This window comes from Zeus faber (genome assembly GCF_960531495.2).
Source record: "Zeus faber genome assembly, chromosome: 8".
Lineage (NCBI taxonomy): Eukaryota > Metazoa > Chordata > Actinopteri > Zeiformes > Zeidae > Zeus > Zeus faber.
The window spans coordinates 29,203,743-29,221,782 of NC_137195.1; the positions used below are offsets into that span (position 1 = coordinate 29,203,743).

General features: G+C 44.3%; 1 protein-coding gene across 1 annotated transcript in view; it reads right to left on the reverse strand.

Annotated features, from left to right (window-relative positions):
* Window positions 1-1,745: 1,745 nt before the first annotated feature.
* The window catches only part of snrka (SNF related kinase a), a gene marked incomplete at its 3' end in the record, with an annotated part of 69,057 nt that continues 52,762 nt past the window's right edge, over window positions 1,746-18,040 (reverse strand). Inside the window, exons 4-7 of the mRNA XM_080004888.1 lie at window positions 15,809-15,943; window positions 6,114-6,315; window positions 5,798-5,907; window positions 1,746-2,910 (exon numbers count right to left, since the gene is read on the reverse strand). Of these exons, the coding sequence (XP_079861014.1) occupies window positions 1,746-2,910; window positions 5,798-5,907; window positions 6,114-6,315; window positions 15,809-15,943 (1,612 nt within the window). The remainder of the gene's footprint in view (window positions 2,911-5,797; window positions 5,908-6,113; window positions 6,316-15,808; window positions 15,944-18,040) is intronic.

The window sequence follows — 18,040 nt, forward strand, 5'->3', positions numbered from 1 at the left end:
AATATTAATTGTTATATTAAATATTAATGGTTTTCTAATGTTGATGTTCTTCTTATTAAGCCAATGATTAGAGGTTTAAAAATCAATTTTTGCACCAATTTTTCCAATGCCCTTGCTTGTGAAACGCTTAAGTAAAAAAAACCAAAAAACAATAAAACTACACAAATTTATTCCCGTAGTATTTCACCAAAGAAGTGAATATTTAAGGTGTTTTATGGGAAGCGGGGCTTCGGCCCTGGTAAAGTAAAGCTAGAACATCTACAGAGGACTCAAATTTTCCTCTTTTCAATGAGGCAATGAGACGGAGTGCACCCGCTAACCACACACACACACACACACACACACACACACACACACACACACACACACACACACACACACACACACACACACACACACACACACACACACACACACACACACACACACACACGGCATTGACTTCACCTCTGACTTAAGGGCCCCACATAAACACAGAAATTAATAAAACAAAAAACAGAAGTAAAACACAGCTACACAGATCCCTCAAGGGTCCGAGTTGAAAAATAAACATTTCTATTCCACATATGTACAAATTCACCTCTTACAGCCTTTTTTATGTATTTATTCATTTCTTTTTAAAGCTGCGCCCTGCCGCCAGTCGGAACAGACAGAAAATTCAACCGAAAAAGGGGGACAAGTCGGGAGATGTCCTTCGGTGAATTCTCAAAATTACCAAAAGATTAAAAAAAAGATTTATGGGAGGGGCCACATCATCATCATCATCATCGTGAAATAACTCTGAAAAACGAATGTCGTCATTATTATTATTTTGTAATAACTCCATTTATGACATGGTCAGAAGTAACATTTCCCCGTCTATAACACGTTTTAGTTATTAACTTATTTGCTTGTGACCTTATGTGCTAGGAGAACAGAATTCACAATTGTTTATTTAATAGAGGGGGGGGGGGACATATTTGTAATTATATCTACTAAAATAAAGTACATAAAACAGATTGTCTGAGTGCAAAATGGAGTTAAAAGCTATGAGTAAACTTTAGTCGAACAAACCCCCCCCCACCCCCTGCGCGCAACCTCCGAGAAATTTGGAACGGGACCCAGACTCATCTTTCGCACTAATCCTGCAGAGATATGGACGTAGGGATGAAAAAAAAAAAAAAAAGAAGACAAAAAACGACAAAGAGAAGGAGGGAAAAGAGGCTGGAATGAGGGAGGGAGTGTTGGGATCCGAGGTCTCCGACATTTTTGCATAAATGCCCCACGAAGCCCCTGCTGCCCCGTACATTCTGCTGCTAGTGAGGAACCAAACCTGTCGTTTTAAGTGCTTCGCGTTTGAGCCACCATGCTTCTATCAACCAAACTTCTGAGAAAAAAAAACAATAATAATAAATAAAAAAAAAAAAAAGGTGCATTTCTGTCCCAAATAACACCACTTCCACCCTAGACATTTTCGTAAGCTGTCGATGCAACCTATTGAAGAGTTTGTGAATGAGAAACACGCACACGCACTGCAGTTTAAAAAGAACGTTATACAACCCCCCGAGAGGAAGGGACCAGACATGTACACACGGACACACGGACTTGTTGGAGCCATTAACATCGACCATCTAACATGGTGAAGCGAGACTGGAGCGAGTGGTGAGGTGCTGTGAGGTATCTGCTACAGCCGGGTGGTTTGGGGGGCTATCGAAGCAAAACAAAAAGGTGTGTAGAAAACAGGTGGTTCAGGAGGGAGGGTGTGGCTAGACCACCTGGCAGCAGCTGGCGGGGGCGGCGTTGCAGAGCAGGCCGTCCCTGGGGCCGCCGCCCCCACGCTGGATGTTGACCGAGATGGTCTTCTCGCACAGAGGTAGTTGCAGCACGCCGTTCTTCAGGGCGCTCAGACCACCGCCGCCGTCCCTGAGGCGGGTCCCCCAGGACCTCAGGCCCGGGGGCCCCGCGGCCTTGCGGTGCGCACTGTGTACCCGCGGCGGAGGAGGGGGATCGGTGGTGGGCAGCGTGACCGTGTCCAGGCCCCCGGAGCCCACGCACATCTTCAAGGAAACTTTCTCCTGGAGTTTGACAGCTGCCGTCGTCGTCAGAGCGGCGGGGTCCGCCGCCAGCCTTCCTGCCGCCCCTCGGGGCCCCGCCCGCGCCCCACGGTGGTGGTGCAGCTGCTGCTGCTGCAGTTGCGCGCTGAGACACAGGCTCATCAGCTTCAGTCCCTCAGCCAGCTCCACGCCACGGGATGCTGTGCGTGATGAGCGTGTGGAAGCGGCGGCAACCGGGGGCCCGCTGCTGCAGCAAGAGGAAGGGCTGCTCTGTCCGTTCCCGTTCCCGCCGGGGGGGCTTCCTCTGTCCGGGCCAGACGAGCCCCCGCCGCCTCCACCACCGCCACCGCTCCCTTCCGACGGGGGCTTCCCCTGCCCCGAGCCGCTGCCCCCGCCTCCTCCGTCCGTGTTGCCGCCCCCGCCCCCTCGGCCGCCGTTGCCCCCTGAGCTGCCCGGCGGCCCCTCGCTGCTGTCGCGGCGGTTCCAGCTGTAGCTGAAGCCGGAGTCCTTGTCCAGGCGCCGCCGGTGACTCTCTGAGTCGTCGTCGCTGGTCTCCGAGCTGGAGCAGGACGAGCCACGGCCCTGGCTTTTGCGGCGGTGGTAACGCTTGTGCGCAGAGCCCGGCGAGGACGTGGAGGAGGAGGCGGCGGCGGCAGCCATGTTCATCTTGAGGCGGCTGAGCTTGGGCGGCAGGCCCTCATCCAGGTCAAAGTCGTCGTCCGATTCACCCTCCTCCTCGAAGATCTGGTTGAGAACTGGTGCGCTCTTCCGTGAGGTCAGCCGGTTGGTGATGGAGGGGGGCTTGCGCCGCAGGATCACCTGCGTAGGCAGCGGTGAGGGGTCCCGCTCTTCCTCCTCCTCCTCGTCCTCCTCCACCCTGAGGGGACAGTCGGACACAGGTCAGATGACGGCCAACGTTGTTATTCATGAATGAAAAGACAGTTTGGCGAACCTACACATATTTGGAGATTATTTGTTTTTGTAGCTTCACTCATTGTCTTTGTCTAAAAGTCTAAAAGACATCTGTGTATGTTGCAAAACTAACTTTTTTCTTTAAGATTCTGAAGACGTCCATTATTTGAAAAGCATTTATCAAATTGATACTTTTTCTTTTAACTTCATAAATTAGATTGTAGTTGGAAAAAGGCTACATGTCATTTGGTTATACGTTATATGCACCTATGGATTTTCCATCGCCACTGTGTAAATAAAATAAATAAAAACTATTGCCGCAAACTGAAAATTTGAAGAACGTGAGAGGACCGATATTTTGTCCAATGATAAACCAGGATTGGAATGTTGTCCGAAGTTCTGCGGGTTGAAACTTACACCGACACGGACGCTTTACAGTCACAATGAGTACATCAGACTTGATTTGTCGGAAGGCGAAGCTACCAAAGACGCTCGCATGGACACAAATCAGAATATGGAGCAATTTAGATTACGGTACGTGTAGGTTGACTACGTTATAATAGTCGTCCAGTCGCCACCGAGATTAGATTCTACGAACAATTCTTCAGAGTTTTTGAAGGGGTCCATTTCCCAACATGTCACCCGGTTGGGACTGTTATAATGAACATTCCATTGCGAGTTATTGCCTTATCGAACGAAACACTCAAACTTGACGACATCCAGTAAAATGACCCTCCTGAGAAAGAAAATCTCAAATAATATCTATACATTGAGCCGAGGGAAAAGTGATGACTACTGACTCAGTAGCCGTGCAAGCCTCCCTAGGAGCACCAAATATGGGTGCCTCGAAGTGGAAAGTGGAACAGTTGTTTTAGTTCATCTACATTTGTTTTTATTTCCATTTATAAGCTTTAGTGGAAAAGAGGAACAGAGAATACATTTTCTGATGATGAATGATGATTTCTGTTGTCATTTACCAACTAATTTAGTACTTTAATTTCACTTTTTATTTTTTTTTTTTAACCTGTGCTGTCAGCATGCTGGGCATACAACACAGAGTATTTGTCTGCATTGCATCTAGAACAGAGTTAGTCTGCAAGTGGAGTTCCACTTCTCAACCTGCAATGCAACTCTTTATTAATTCTTTAATCATCAAGAACAGCTGCAATAACTCTGTCCTGTGGACAGCATGTGGGATTACACAAAGCACAGCTTTTTGTTACACAGAACCACCACCAATCCCCCTCTTACCATGTTTTGGTCTATAAACAACTAATCACTACTCCAAGAGGGGGAGAATCACCACGGGTGAGAAAAGTAAACATCAACAAAACATCATGTACATGGAAAAACATAAACATAGAAACATCAGATGACATGTATTGACAAAACAGAGTTAGTGAATTCCAGGAAAACTGGAACAGCAATTTGGCACTTGGCCTCTTCCTCTCATTGTTATGGCAGTAAATGAGGGAGAAAAGGAGAAGGATGTTACCAGGAGGGTGTGTTTAAAGCAGGTGCTGGTGGTGTGTGTGTGCCTGTGATCAGACCGCCTGTGTGTGTGTGTGTGTGTGTGTGTGTGTGTGTGTGTGTGTGTGTGTGTGTGAAGTGTCCACTGGTGAGTGTATGGGATACCCAATTGGTTCTGGAGTATAAAGTCAGTATTATATCGTAGCGCCTCCAAGCAGCGGAAAATGCCTCGAAGCCACCCGCGGACGTACAGAAACCCCACAACCACATGAAAGTCCCAGCATCCCTCCCTGCAGCCATCATGCGGCCCGCGGGCTTGCAGGTCCGGTAGGTCCGGCCCAGAGAGCATGAACCAGTCCCAGAGAGTGCGAGGAGACCCTGCACCCGTGAGGCGCACACACACACACACACACACACACACACACACACACACACACACACACACACACACACACACACACACACACACACACACACACACACACACACACACACACACACACACACACACACGGCACTGCAGGCAACCACCAACGCTCCACGCAAGGGCGAGGCCCGCCCCACCGCAACCAGCCAGACGCCCTATCCAGCCGTACTTTCATTTCCATTCGATAAATCCCATGTTGATCCTCAGCTGCCCTAAAGCTAAATACTTTTTTGTTTACTCCACTAAGACTTTAAGAGTGGGGTTTGGTGGACATGTCCTAGTCTTGGTTTAAAAAAATTCTTGCTTCCAGAAGGAAGATTAGAGCTAATCTAGGTCTAAGTGATGACTTAAATTAAACCTTGTCAGAGGCAGGTTTATTTTTGGATTAATTGATGTAGGCCTCCAGGTCGACCTTGACAATCGAGAAAATGGATTATCCGGACTATTTCAATGATGATAACTAGTCCTTCATTACCGTAGTCTAGGACTTCCTTGTGTAGAACAAATTAATCTTATATTAAGTAACATCTCAGAAAGGCATTTTTAAATTCTGGATTAATTTAAATAGGATTAAACCCTAAGGCCCTTAGGCCCTAAATGAGATTAAACACCGTATGTGAAAGGGCCCCTATGTGTACTGATTTATTCTTGATGACATCTAAAGCTTATGAGAGTAAATTCTCAGTGTAGTTCTTTATGAATTGTATGATAATCAGGGCAACACAATTCATCGTTTGAATGATCACAACTTTCAATCTTACAAGTTGCAATTTTCTGATCAAAGGTATGAAATTCAGCGTGTTTTACTCCTTAATCTGCAGGCAGCAGGATGTACATTTTCTCTGGGGACGTACGATGATATTTCGGATAAACAGTTCAGCCATAGTTGCGTTCTATGGTGTCAAATATTAGCACATTGGTATTCATATACTAATCAGTTTTCAAAAACACACACCTGAATAGGCAGGTTCTCTGCTTAGAGGCGGCTGGAGCCGAGGCCGTAGGGGCCCTGAGGAGCCCAGAAGTGGATGCGCCGGCGGGGCCAGAGGCTGTATAACAGGCTCCCTAGAGAGAGAGAGAGAGAGAGAGACAGAGAGAGAGAGACATGATAACATACATTTTTGGGATTTACCTTGAATGGCTGTATGGAATTTATAGAATCCTTTGGGGATTTCTTGTTATTGAACATTGTGAAGCAAGCTTCTTTTAAAATTCCAGGTTCCCAAAGGGTAAAACAACAAACTAACAAACAAACAAAAATGTGGCACTACCTGCACAGGCTGTCCGGGGGAATCTGTCACCATGCTCTCCTCTCGCCTGCCCATCTCCAACAGGGCCTTGGAGCGGTGGCCGTTGAGCAGATTCTCTGCGCTGCGTGCGGGGGACTGCGGGCCGCCGGCGTGGGAGATGGACGAGGCTGCTAGGCTGTCCTCTATGTCCTGGTGCATGTCCACCCTGGTGGGCCAGGACTGCCTACAGAGTACAGGGGGGGGGGGTCTGGCTTGAACTGGAGTGTTTGATCGGAAGAAAATTGTTCTGGGGGCAGTGGATCGCTCCAAACAGTCACAGGTCAAAGGCACAAGTTGTATTTTGGATTTTTTTTTCCAAAGCAGTCTGTTAAATCTGGATTATGGCATTGTGGGATATGCTTACTAGCGTAGGGTGCCGTGTTGGCATACATTGTATTACCGGATGTAGTATGGCATGTCATGCTGGTACTTTTTGCATACTGTACTATGGTTTGAGGCATACAAAAAAATTGTACATACTAATTTAGCGTACAATTCCTAGATTAATTTAAACTCAGGGATTTATAAAAAGTTATCTATCTTAAATAGCATGCAACTACAGTATGTCACTTCAGACAGAGCATTGGAGTAGATGTACTACACATGGCACTCCTGAAAGGAGTGCCAACATTTGGCGGCGGCCAGTCCAGTCTAGAAAACACAATAACCTGCCTACATGTTTGCCAAGCTAAAAACTATCGGTTACTATATGAGAAAATGTTATTTAAAGGGGATAATAAAATACATATTTTTTCCATAACCTTTTCAAACGACTACTGTTTATTTATATGTCCGTGTATAGTTATGGAAGTTGCATCAAATATTAGAGAATAAAAGATGTACCATCACAATGTCATAACTTTCAGAAGTAAATCAGTTGTCCCCATCCACAAGGCACATATTAATAAAACATCAACTCACAGTATTTCCCTCCATAAACAATGAACCGTCGCTTTAAATGACATAATTTAAAGGGGACCTATTAAGCTTTTCCTTATTTTCTGTCATATATAATGTTACAATGTATTTTTATTCCCACTCTCAACCAGCTATGTGCTTCTCCAAACAAAACCGATAAAAATTGTGTTTTTATTGTAGATTAATTTTCCGTCCGAAGGGTCCAGGTGAGTCACGGTGCAGTGGCCGTGTCTCCCACAAGCTTTCAGAGCAGCAACGAGAGTCGCAACAAACTTTTAAATGAGGCCTTGCAGATCTGAGTGAAGATTCAGCAACTGAATTGCTTATTTCTCACCTCAATTTTGTTCAGAAACAGATTTTGGTGGACTGATAAGGTGAAAGTTACACCATTGGCTCACAGCACTCGGGGCCTCTGGAGGGTGGCTCCTCCCACAAAAAACAGCTTGTTTTGGAATAAGAGGGTTATAGAGGCACGTTACAAGGTCTAGAATGCATCTGATTAGTATTTTCAGCATCAAACTTCAAAGACATGTTTTGGGGACCTCACAAACATGTAAAAAGGAGCATGCAGAAATGGCCAAAGGTCCTCGTTAAGCCTTCCGAGGAGCTCAATTTCAAAAGTTGGTAAATTATAGTATAATTTATGATTGATAGTTAGATGTTTTATAATGTTTGATGGGGTCTGTCAAGCATAACTTATCCACCCCATCACTGATAATAGAGAAAAACGTTTACACAAATTTGTGATATTTATTTGTATTTTTATTTATTTGTAAATTTGTATTTACTGTTATTTACTGCTTGTCATTAGCATATGAATCTAACCCTGAATATATTTTTTTTGTATGGCAGCCATTTTAGGATGAAATGTTGCACCCCATAACATTCCCCTCGTCACAGGTAATGCACGTGTAATGGATGATAAAAATAAGGATTTTGTGCCTGAAATTATGTGAACATATGTTCCCGGTGTTCTCCACATAGGTGGGAACATATGTTTTCTGGGATGTTTACTATGTATACAAACCGATGAAACGTAAGATAACATGTATTCTTTATTATTAAAAGTTCTGAGAATAAAGGTCAAATTGCACCTATCAAATGGCGTCCATCTCAGGTACTGAAACTGATATCAGGTCTTAATTCTCTGCTTACAAAACTAGTGGCATCAGTAGCTTATTACAAATGGGATTACAAGCGGGATATAGTGACAATCAGGCTTATGATGGAGTGGTACGGCAAAGGTAAATTATTCAGGAATTATTATCTGTACATTGTGGTTCAGCACACAAAACAACAAATACCCTCACCTAATTTAGTATATTTATAGTAGGATCTGAAAAACAAGATGTAATTGGTATTTGCTTAGATACAAGTTGGTCCAACATACCACTACTTGCAAATCAAACTCACACAAAAATCCTTTTTGAGGGCTTGAGAGTGACTGAACCAACTCAACTATTTCAATGTTAAAGTTAAAACCTGAAAAAACAAAAATCCCAGGTAACTTGTCAGGCAACACTTTTTAGAAGCCATTTAATTGGGAAATAGCTAAATCCAATAAGCAAATGACTTTGGGGATAAGTCATTTGAGACAATTGCATGCCCTGTAAATAAAAGTTTATTTTTTACAGTATTGTACCCGAATGGCTTTTCATAAAAAAATTATTAAAAAAGGCCTGTTTGAGGGAACGCTGATGTGTGCTTATCGTGCCAGTGGTGCTGCTCGGTGTGATTACACAGCTCGACAAATAGCGTTGTGGGAGGTTTCTGTTGACAGGGAAGAGCTGAAAACAAACAGCGGGACCGAGCTGGTGGCCCATTCACGCCGCAATTGGCATCAGAATACCCAATTAAACCAAGGCTAGGCATCACCGTTGGCTCAACACACACATAAACACACAATCACACACAAACAGTACTCTGACTGACTTGAACACACAGTTGCATTAAACATGCGTACATAAGGGTAAGACCGGCAAACATTGCAGAAACTGATGTTCGCACAGATGACCAACCGACCATGTGACAAATTTGGACCAATTACAGACAGGGGGAGGTCTACAAACTTCCGACGAACCGTTGAGGTGCCCAGACTAAACGACTTTCAACATCCTGACGTCGCTGGGGTGTTCACACTATACCATGCGTCCCAGACGAGGGTGTTCACGCTACATGATCCTAGTTAGAGTTGGAGGTAAATTATTTTAAATTATTATCATTAGGGGTCCAGCCCGTGCCATGTCCCTCCTTTTATTGAGGCATTCGAGCCAGTTGTAACATGCAGACTGTAGGAGCCAATGATGCATTCCATTGGAATCTGAAAATTATAATTTGTCTCGATAGGAAGTGATGCTGCGTTTCACAGGGAGTCGGAAAACAATAATTGGCGACTGTAGAAAACAACTAACCTGGACCGCTTGTATTATTGCACGGATTGTTATTATTATTTTTCTACTTGGCATTTTTCCGTTAAAAGTGTCTGGCCCAAGACAACCGCTGAACCGACAGACATGGTTATGGTCTCGTTAGCTTGTTAACTGGGAAATCTCAGACATCTTGTGGTTCAAGTTTGATCCATATCGATGTACATTTGAAGCAGGAATTAGTGAAAAAGCGATGAACATCTGCCTGAAGTAGCAGAATGTATCGCCAATACAGCAACATTCTACAACTTCTGGTCAGGCGGTCGAGCGAGATCTGTTCGTGGAGCGGGGAACTTTGTGACATCATCATCAAATTCTTCATATGTGTGCAGGTTGTGGCTCTAGGGGGGGCATTCAAATCGTGCACGGTGCGTGGTGGAAACTCCATCACTCTGTAGTGGTTGCTCTCAGGAGTATCTGTGCTGGGTCAAGACAACTTGACAACACCCAGCTTTTCATTTGATACTTTATCTTTTTCGCCATTTGTTCGCATCTAATCCAGTGCAGTGTCCGTCCTTATTTTGCAGCATTCGAGCCAGTTGTAACTATGGTTTGGTACCGAAACCGAGTGCCAATATGGTACTGCTTCCTATAAGATCGGTTTCTAAATATTTCTCCTCTGAAACCATATTTTCATTGTCATAGCGATATGAACATGTGCGATAAACACATCGCAAAGACTGCCTGAAATGCGATGACTAAGAAAAAAATAATAATTTAACTGCGCCATTCAAATTGAGCTATATATAGCTTAGCCCCCCCCCCCTTCCTCTTAGGCAGTAAACAGTGGTGATAGCTCAGTCCAATGACCTATATACATAGTTCAACATAGTTTCAGTCTGTCCATAGACTGCGACTATGTTACACCAGCTGGATCAGGTTTTGGTTCTAACTGGCTGTTAACTGCCTTAAATCTGCAATCTGGTATAAGTTTATTGCTACTGCATGAGGCATTGGAAACATTTGGTCGCTATGACGCATGTTGAGTCAAATATAGTTTGTTTCAATGAGACAAGCAAGCACTTTACTCTGCCCTAACAGAGTAACCACTTTTCTTAAAAAAACAAACAAACAAAAAAAACAAACGATTGTCCCAATTTAAAGATAAAGGGAAACTAAACAAGTGAACAACAATAAACAAGTAACTATGGAGAGCTACAGAAAGCCAGAGGAGCTACATTGGCAAACGCATCTCCACGTCCACGACCCGACCTCTAATAATAAAAAAACTACAATAATAATAATAATAATAATAATAATAATAATAATAATAATAACTTAAATATGTATAGTGCCCTTCAAAGAACCCAAAGTCGCTTTACAGGAGAGGGGGGAGGGGGTGGGGGAGACAGATTAAGGGAGAGAGGTACAAAACAAAGGAATAGCTAGACTAACTAACTAATGGGGAAAGGCTACGGTGAAAAGGTGGGTCTTGAGGGTTGTTTTGAAAGTGTCCAGGGTTGGGGCGTTATGGATTACGGGAGGGAGAGAGTTCGAGAGGGTGGGGGCTGCCATGCTGAAAGCTCTGTCCCCAAAAGTTTGTAATCTGGTACGGGAGATGGACAGCAGACCCATGTTTGAGGACCACAAGTTCCTGGATGAAGTGTGCTGGTAGAGGAGGTCGGACAGGTATTGCGTGAAGGGATTTGTATGTGAGGAGGAGGAGTTTGTAGGAGATGCGGAACTTGACCGGGAGCCAGTGGAGGTGGATGAGGATGGGGGTGATGTGCTGCCAGGGCTTGGTGTGAGTGAGAACCCCGGCAGTTGAGTTCTGCACATACTGGAGCCTGTCCAGGGCTTTGTTGGAAACCCCGGACAGCACTCCGTTACACTAGTCCAAACAGGAGGTGATGTAAGCGTGGATGAGGATTTCAGCCACGGAGTCTGAGAGTGAGGGACGGAGACGGGAGATGTTTTTGAGGTGACAGGAGGCGGACTTGGTAATGGATCTGATGTGTAACTGAAAGGAGAGTGTAGAGTCCAGGGTGATACCCAGGTTTGCGGACCTCGGAAGATGTTTTGATGGAACAGCCGTCGACAAGGGGGAGGAGATGTCTAACCCTCTGGTGCAGCGGCTTTGGGGCCACAACCATGAGCTCTGACTTTTTGCTGTTGAGTTGGAGTAGGTTAGTTGTCATCCAGGTTTTTATGGCATGAAGGCAGTTGACCAGAGACTGTGGGGGGAGCAGAGTGGATGGTGAGGTGCTCAGATAAAGCTTGTGTATCATCAGCGTAGCAGTGGAAGTTGAGACCATGGTGACGAATGATCTGGCCGAGGGGGAGCAGGTAGATGGTGAAGAGTGTTGGACCGAGCACAGAGCCTTGAGGGACGCCATGGTTGACTGGGGCATAAGAGGAGCAGGAGCCGTTGATGTTGACAAACTGAGTTCTGTTTGATAGATATGATTCAAACCATGAGAGAGCTGTACCAGTGATGCCAAGGGGTCGGATAGGTGTTTGAGGAGGATTGTGTGGGAAACCGTGTCAAAAGCAGCGGAAAGGTCCAGGAGGATGAGGATACTAATGTTACCGGAGTCTGCAGCGAGGAGGTGGTCGTTGGTGATCTTGATTAGGGCGGTCTCTATGCTGTGGTGTGCTCTGTAGGCTGACTGCAGAGGTTCATAGAGCTCATGGTTGGACAGATGTTGATGGAGCTGGCCAGTCACTGCTCTTTCCAGGACCTTACTGAGGAATGGAAGGTTGGAGATCGGCCGGTAGTTGTTAATATCGTCAGGGTCCAGACCAGGCTTCTTCAGGATGGAGGTGATGTAGGTGATTTTGAGACTGGGGGGAACTGTACCAGATGTTAGGGAGGAGTTGATTATGTCTGTGATGGAGGGGCAGAGGGTAGGAAGGCAGGCTTTCACCAACGCCGTTGGCATAGGGTCCAGGGAGCAGGTGGAGGCTTTGGTCACCAACCTCGAGACTAGTGAAGCATCCACTAGGGAGAAGGAAGAGAGAGAGCATTGGGGGCGGAGGGGGGCAGCTGAGGGCACACTGCCCAGTGTCTGGGACACCTTGGGAGGAGAGGCGGCAGGAACCAAGAGTTGTTGGTGAATGGTGTCCACTTTAGCCTGGAAAAAGTCCAGGAAAATGGTGCAGAGGTCAGGGGCATTGACAGTGTAGGAGACAGCAAGGGGGCGGAGCAGACGGTTAATGGTGGTGAATAGTGTTCTGGGGTGGTTTTCTGACAGCCAATAAGGGTAGAGCAGTAATTGATCTTGGTCCTGGAGACTTCCTCCTTGTAGGACAGCTACAATTACATTGGCAAATGCATCTCCTCGTCCACGACCCCAAACAAAACTCAGACCTCTAATAATAAAATAATAATAATAAGCATAATAATAATAAATTACATTTGTATAGCGCCCTTCAAAGAGCACAAGGTCGCTTTACAGGAGAGGGTGAAGAGGGGGGGGGCAGATTGAGGGAGAGAGGAACAAAACAAAGGAATAGCAAGACTAACTAACTAATGGGGAAAGGCCACGGCGACTCAGCTGATCCCATAGGTTTTCTATGGGATACAGGTCTGGAGAAAGTGCAGGCCACTCCATTCGAGGTACCCCAGTCTCCAGCAGCCGTTCCCTAATGATGCGACCTCGATGAGCTGGAGCATTCTCGTCCATGAAGATGAAATGAGGCCTGTGTTGTTCATGCAAGGGCACAATGACTGGATTAATGATGTTATTCAGGTAGTATGGGCTTGTGACTGTACCATTCACAAAGTGTAGGGCAGTTCTGTATTGACTAGACACACCTGCCCACACTGTAACACCACCACCACAGGCTCGTCTGATGACAACAGTGGCTGATACATAGCGCAATCCTTGACGTCTCCAACATCCTTGGCGGCCATCATTCCTGCTCAACGTGAATCGACTTTCATCAGAGAGCAGCACTGAGGCCCACTGGTCCCTCATCCAGCGTAAATGCTCCCTGGCCCATGCAAGACGATGATGCCTGTGCCTGGTGGTGTGGTCAGGTACCCTTGCAGGTCGTCTAGCACGCAGACCACGCTGATGTCAACGGTTTTGAATGGTCTGACATGACACTTGGGTGCCTCTCACCTCCCTTAAATGTGCCTGGAGTTGAGTGGCATTCATCATCCGGTTCCGCAGGGCACTGTTCACAATGAAGCGCTCATCAGTGTGGGATGTGGCCAAAGGACGTCCACGTCTATGCCTTTCTGTGACTCTTCCAGTCTCTCTGTATCTCTGTTGCAACCTGCTGATGACACTCTGTGACACTCTAAGCTCAGTAGCCACTTCCCTCTGAGAACATCCTGTTGGCGAGGTACTGTTCATCAGTTGTAAGGTGTCGTCTTGGTCTCATGATGTCAAAATGTGAACAGCATGATGAAGAGGACTGTTTAAATACCAATTCTAACTGAACCAGGAAATGTATTGGTTGATTCATGGATCATACACCTGTTGTGAATTTTGCCGTTCAGCTCCTTGTGAGAGAACAGCAAGTTGTGCAAAAAGTACTGAAACATTGAACAGTTGGACATGTGCATTCAAAAGTTTAGAGAAGGTCAAATTAAGTTCACCTGTAAAAGTTATAGTGCATTTTAGGTTCATCCTGAAATTTCACCTGAAAGCCGAATATCCCTAACTTTTTGTGAGTAGCGTATATATATATATTTTTTTATCCAAAAACTGATCCGATCCGTGACTCAAAAACGTGATACGATCCCAATCATGAGTTTTATAAACCGTTGCACCCCTACCAGGTGGGGTGGGAAGCCTGTCTGGCTCAGCTTCTTCATCACATAATTTCCGGCCCCCTGAGTAAGAGGGAATTAGAGGCAAGTGTGTGTTTGGGCCACCCTGCTGAACCGCTATCTTTCCTTATTTGGCCCTCACCTCTGTGGTTCTGACTTCTATAAAGGCACTCATGAGAGTGCCATAAAGGCTAAAAAGGCCAGCTGAGATGAGACACCTGACAGTTGCTCTGCTCCACTCTCCAGACTCTGGGCGCCCGAGTTTGTAAAGATAATTTTTTAAACATTAGTTTTAGTTTCTTATATAATTTCCCATATCCATTACAATTTCCATTAAGTGTGAGTTAGTTAGTAGATCTTGGGTTTCAAAGATGTGAAATGCATAACAATGAAATGCTAATGACACAACAATGCAAGATAAATAGAACCAAATAAGTCAAAGTGATTGAAATCAAATTAAAAGAAAAGTATACAACAATTTAAAAAAAAAAAGGAAAAATTCGAAATCAGTTCAGTTCTGCTAATTCTGCAGAACCGAAGTGAAAAGTGCAAGGTAGACAGGTGTGAAGATAAATGTAAAAATATGTTTAAAATGAAACATAGATGCAGCTCTGCTTTCATCTGAATTAATATCAATATGAATACAAGAAATTGGAAGATACTGGAACCATCATACATTATTCTTGTTTTTGTTGATGTTGACTAGTTTCAAATTGTTGTATTGACATAACGCACTAAAAACTCACAAGTACTTATCATGCCAAAACATTTGTTTTATATTTTCAAATTAACTCATAACTTCTATTCTGATTCCTTATAACTTCTATTCTGATTCCTTATAGCATCTTGCACTTGCATCTGGTTGAATGAAACAGATGCTCATGCACTTAAATTTGAGGTTGCTGCAATGGTCGATGTATGCTTTGATTGCTGATAGCCTCTAATGCAAGTCACTTGAAACAAAAGCATCTGATCAATGAATAAATGTAAATGTGATAAAAGCATTCAGCATCAATCTTTAGCATATCAATCTTTCCCCCCGTTGTTTATGTTTTCTGAGATCATCGTGAAACATCACCATCAAGCATAAGGGCAATATATTCACAGGTCGTCCAGAATGAATAACAAAGAAGTTTGATTCCATAAGAAGCTAGTTTCAGTGACAGTTTATAGCCCTTGATAAGCGTTATCCAATTTTCAAAACCTATTTAATTGCAGCTTACATAAATACATTACATTTTAATTGTCATTAGTGAATTTCAGAATTTTGATATTCTGGAATTCCTCCAGAATCGTGCGTATTTAGATTTTTCACAAACAGTTTTTGTTCAAATTCTGGCCCTCCCGAGAAATCACCTTCCTGCAATTACTTCATAGCATGTGTTGGAAAATGGATGCTTCGTTTTCGGTTTGCCTCTTATCAGACAAAGATAAAAGCCAATGAGATGGGCTGAGATTGAGATGTGATATGAGTGTATATAACAAATGGGCACGTAACAATAAAGTTCTCTTCCTACGTGAGTTCCAGTCTGAGAAGAGCTGATGCCTCACTGTGTGATTATTCATCCGCAATCCAACGGGGAGTCTGCCTGGATGTTTTTTTTTTTTACCTGAAGTGTGCCTTAATGTTGCTAGGGCTGGAGGAGCGGGTCTGGACCTCTTTCTCCTGCTTCTCCCTCAGGATCCTCTCTGCCAGCAGGTAGTAGGTGGCAGTGATGTGGTTGTATTTGTTGGTCTCCAGCGCTCTGAAACAACACATGCACATTATAAAGATGTAAAAACAGAGAGATGAAAACACAGGAGAAGGTAAGATGTAAGCCAAAAGTATAGGAGGAGGAATGCATCAGGACATGTGGTGAAGAGGGACGGAAAGGATGGTTTATAGTAGCCGTTCCATTGTTTCAGCAAATACCCCCAATATATACGCATGCGCGGCTGCTTTAATTAACATTTTACTCAACACAATTTTGATCAAATCAAAAAAAAATATATATATATGGCAAGTAGGTCTAATTAAATAATAAAAGTGTAGTGTTGCACGTCTTGTGGACATATTTTACACAATGGATATTTACCGTCTGCTTCGGGTCAGAACTTAAATATAATAAAAATTTAAAAAAACAGCCAAACTATAGATGTATGTGTCCTTGTTGTCACATTATATCATCTTTCTGCTTTTCCTTAGAGTTCCGGATACTGTGGTCTATCGCTGCTCCGTGTGTGTGTTTAAAAGCGTAACCTATCCACGAGGGAGAGGGTGGGGCTAAATTCTATGTCAACTTACATGATTGGTAAGAGGCGAAAGGTCAGCTTTAGATCGTCCAAACCGATTGGCTTACTGTTGCAACATGCCGAACACGGAAATGAATAGACCTGCAGCTTTTTTATTATTATTTTCTTTTTTATCAAATTGATCGGGTCTATTTTATTTTGACATAGAGAACAAAATATTGTGATAATTATCGCTATTGTTTTATCACCCAGCATGAATTAAAATTGTACTTAGAGCGAATTATTTTCACCGCACATTATGACTGGAGAGATTTAAATATGTCGAACTTCAACACATTCTCCAGGTCAAAAACTGGTAAATAGCGGATAACAGAAACCCTGCCGTAAACACACACACACGATCTGATCAAGCATCTGTGGGATGTGCTGGAACAACAAGCCTGATCCATGGGGGCCCCACCTCACAACTTACATGACTTAAAGCAGGGGTCTCAAACTCGCTGCCCGCGGGCCAATTGAGGCCGGCGGGACAATATTTTGTGGCCCCCTACTTGACATCAAAGTTTAGTGTAAGTGCAGCCCATGCGTTTTTCTCACACACACCTTTTTGCCGAGTCGTTGCCCTGGGTGTTTTTTTTTTGTTTTTTTTAATCACTTATGGGCTACCATAGGTCAGCTTGACAAGTTAGCCAACGCGTTAGTCACTTGGTTGAAACGTGATTCCAGAGTGACACTAAGTAGAAGGAAAATATATCCTGTCACCCAGTGCAAGGTACATAGGATTTAGGAAGTGGGCGGACTCAAGAGTATTCAGTGACCTCATAAAGACAGCATAGTGTTGCAATAGCAAAGGGAAAAGAATTGTACTTTTTTTTGGAATACTTGAAACCCTTTCTTTGTGGAATACTTGATGAGGCCCAGCCTCACCCAGACTCTACCTCCAGCGGCCCCCAGGTAAGTTGAGTTTGAGATCCCTGACTTAAAGGATCTGCTGCTAACGTCTTGTTTCCAGATACCACAGAGGTCTTTACACCTTCAGAGGTCTTGTGGAGTCCATGCCTTGGCGGGTTCGAGCTGTTTTGGTGGCACGACAGACCTACACAGTATTAGTGGTTATTAGTGATGGGTTTTAAGTTGTGGCTGATCGGTGTACACACACCCACCCACCCACCCCCACACTATGTGAAGGGATGGTTATACATGAATAAAGGAATAGCATTTAATGTTAATTATTCATTTAATAGAAAACTCCACAGGATGAGTTTAATAAGATAGGATTGTGTGAAGTGGTTTTATCAGCTGGGTTTTTGTACCCAAAACCACAGTGCAATGTCAACAAAAACAATGTCAAGGCATTGCAGAGGAAGGCAATTACTTTGTCAACATCACACAGGCCGCAGTTTCTACACTACAACATGGGCGTTATACTGTATGTTGTAATGATAGAGGAAATGACAGTAGCAATGTGGTGCAATACCACAAAGTATTTCTCTAAAATCTTCATTGGCCGGCCACTCTAAACAAGAAGCTGGAGCCCACAGTGTCGACGATGTTGCCCGGCGTGTAATGTAATATTAGGCTAGAGTAAACACCATCATCGTGCTCCTGGA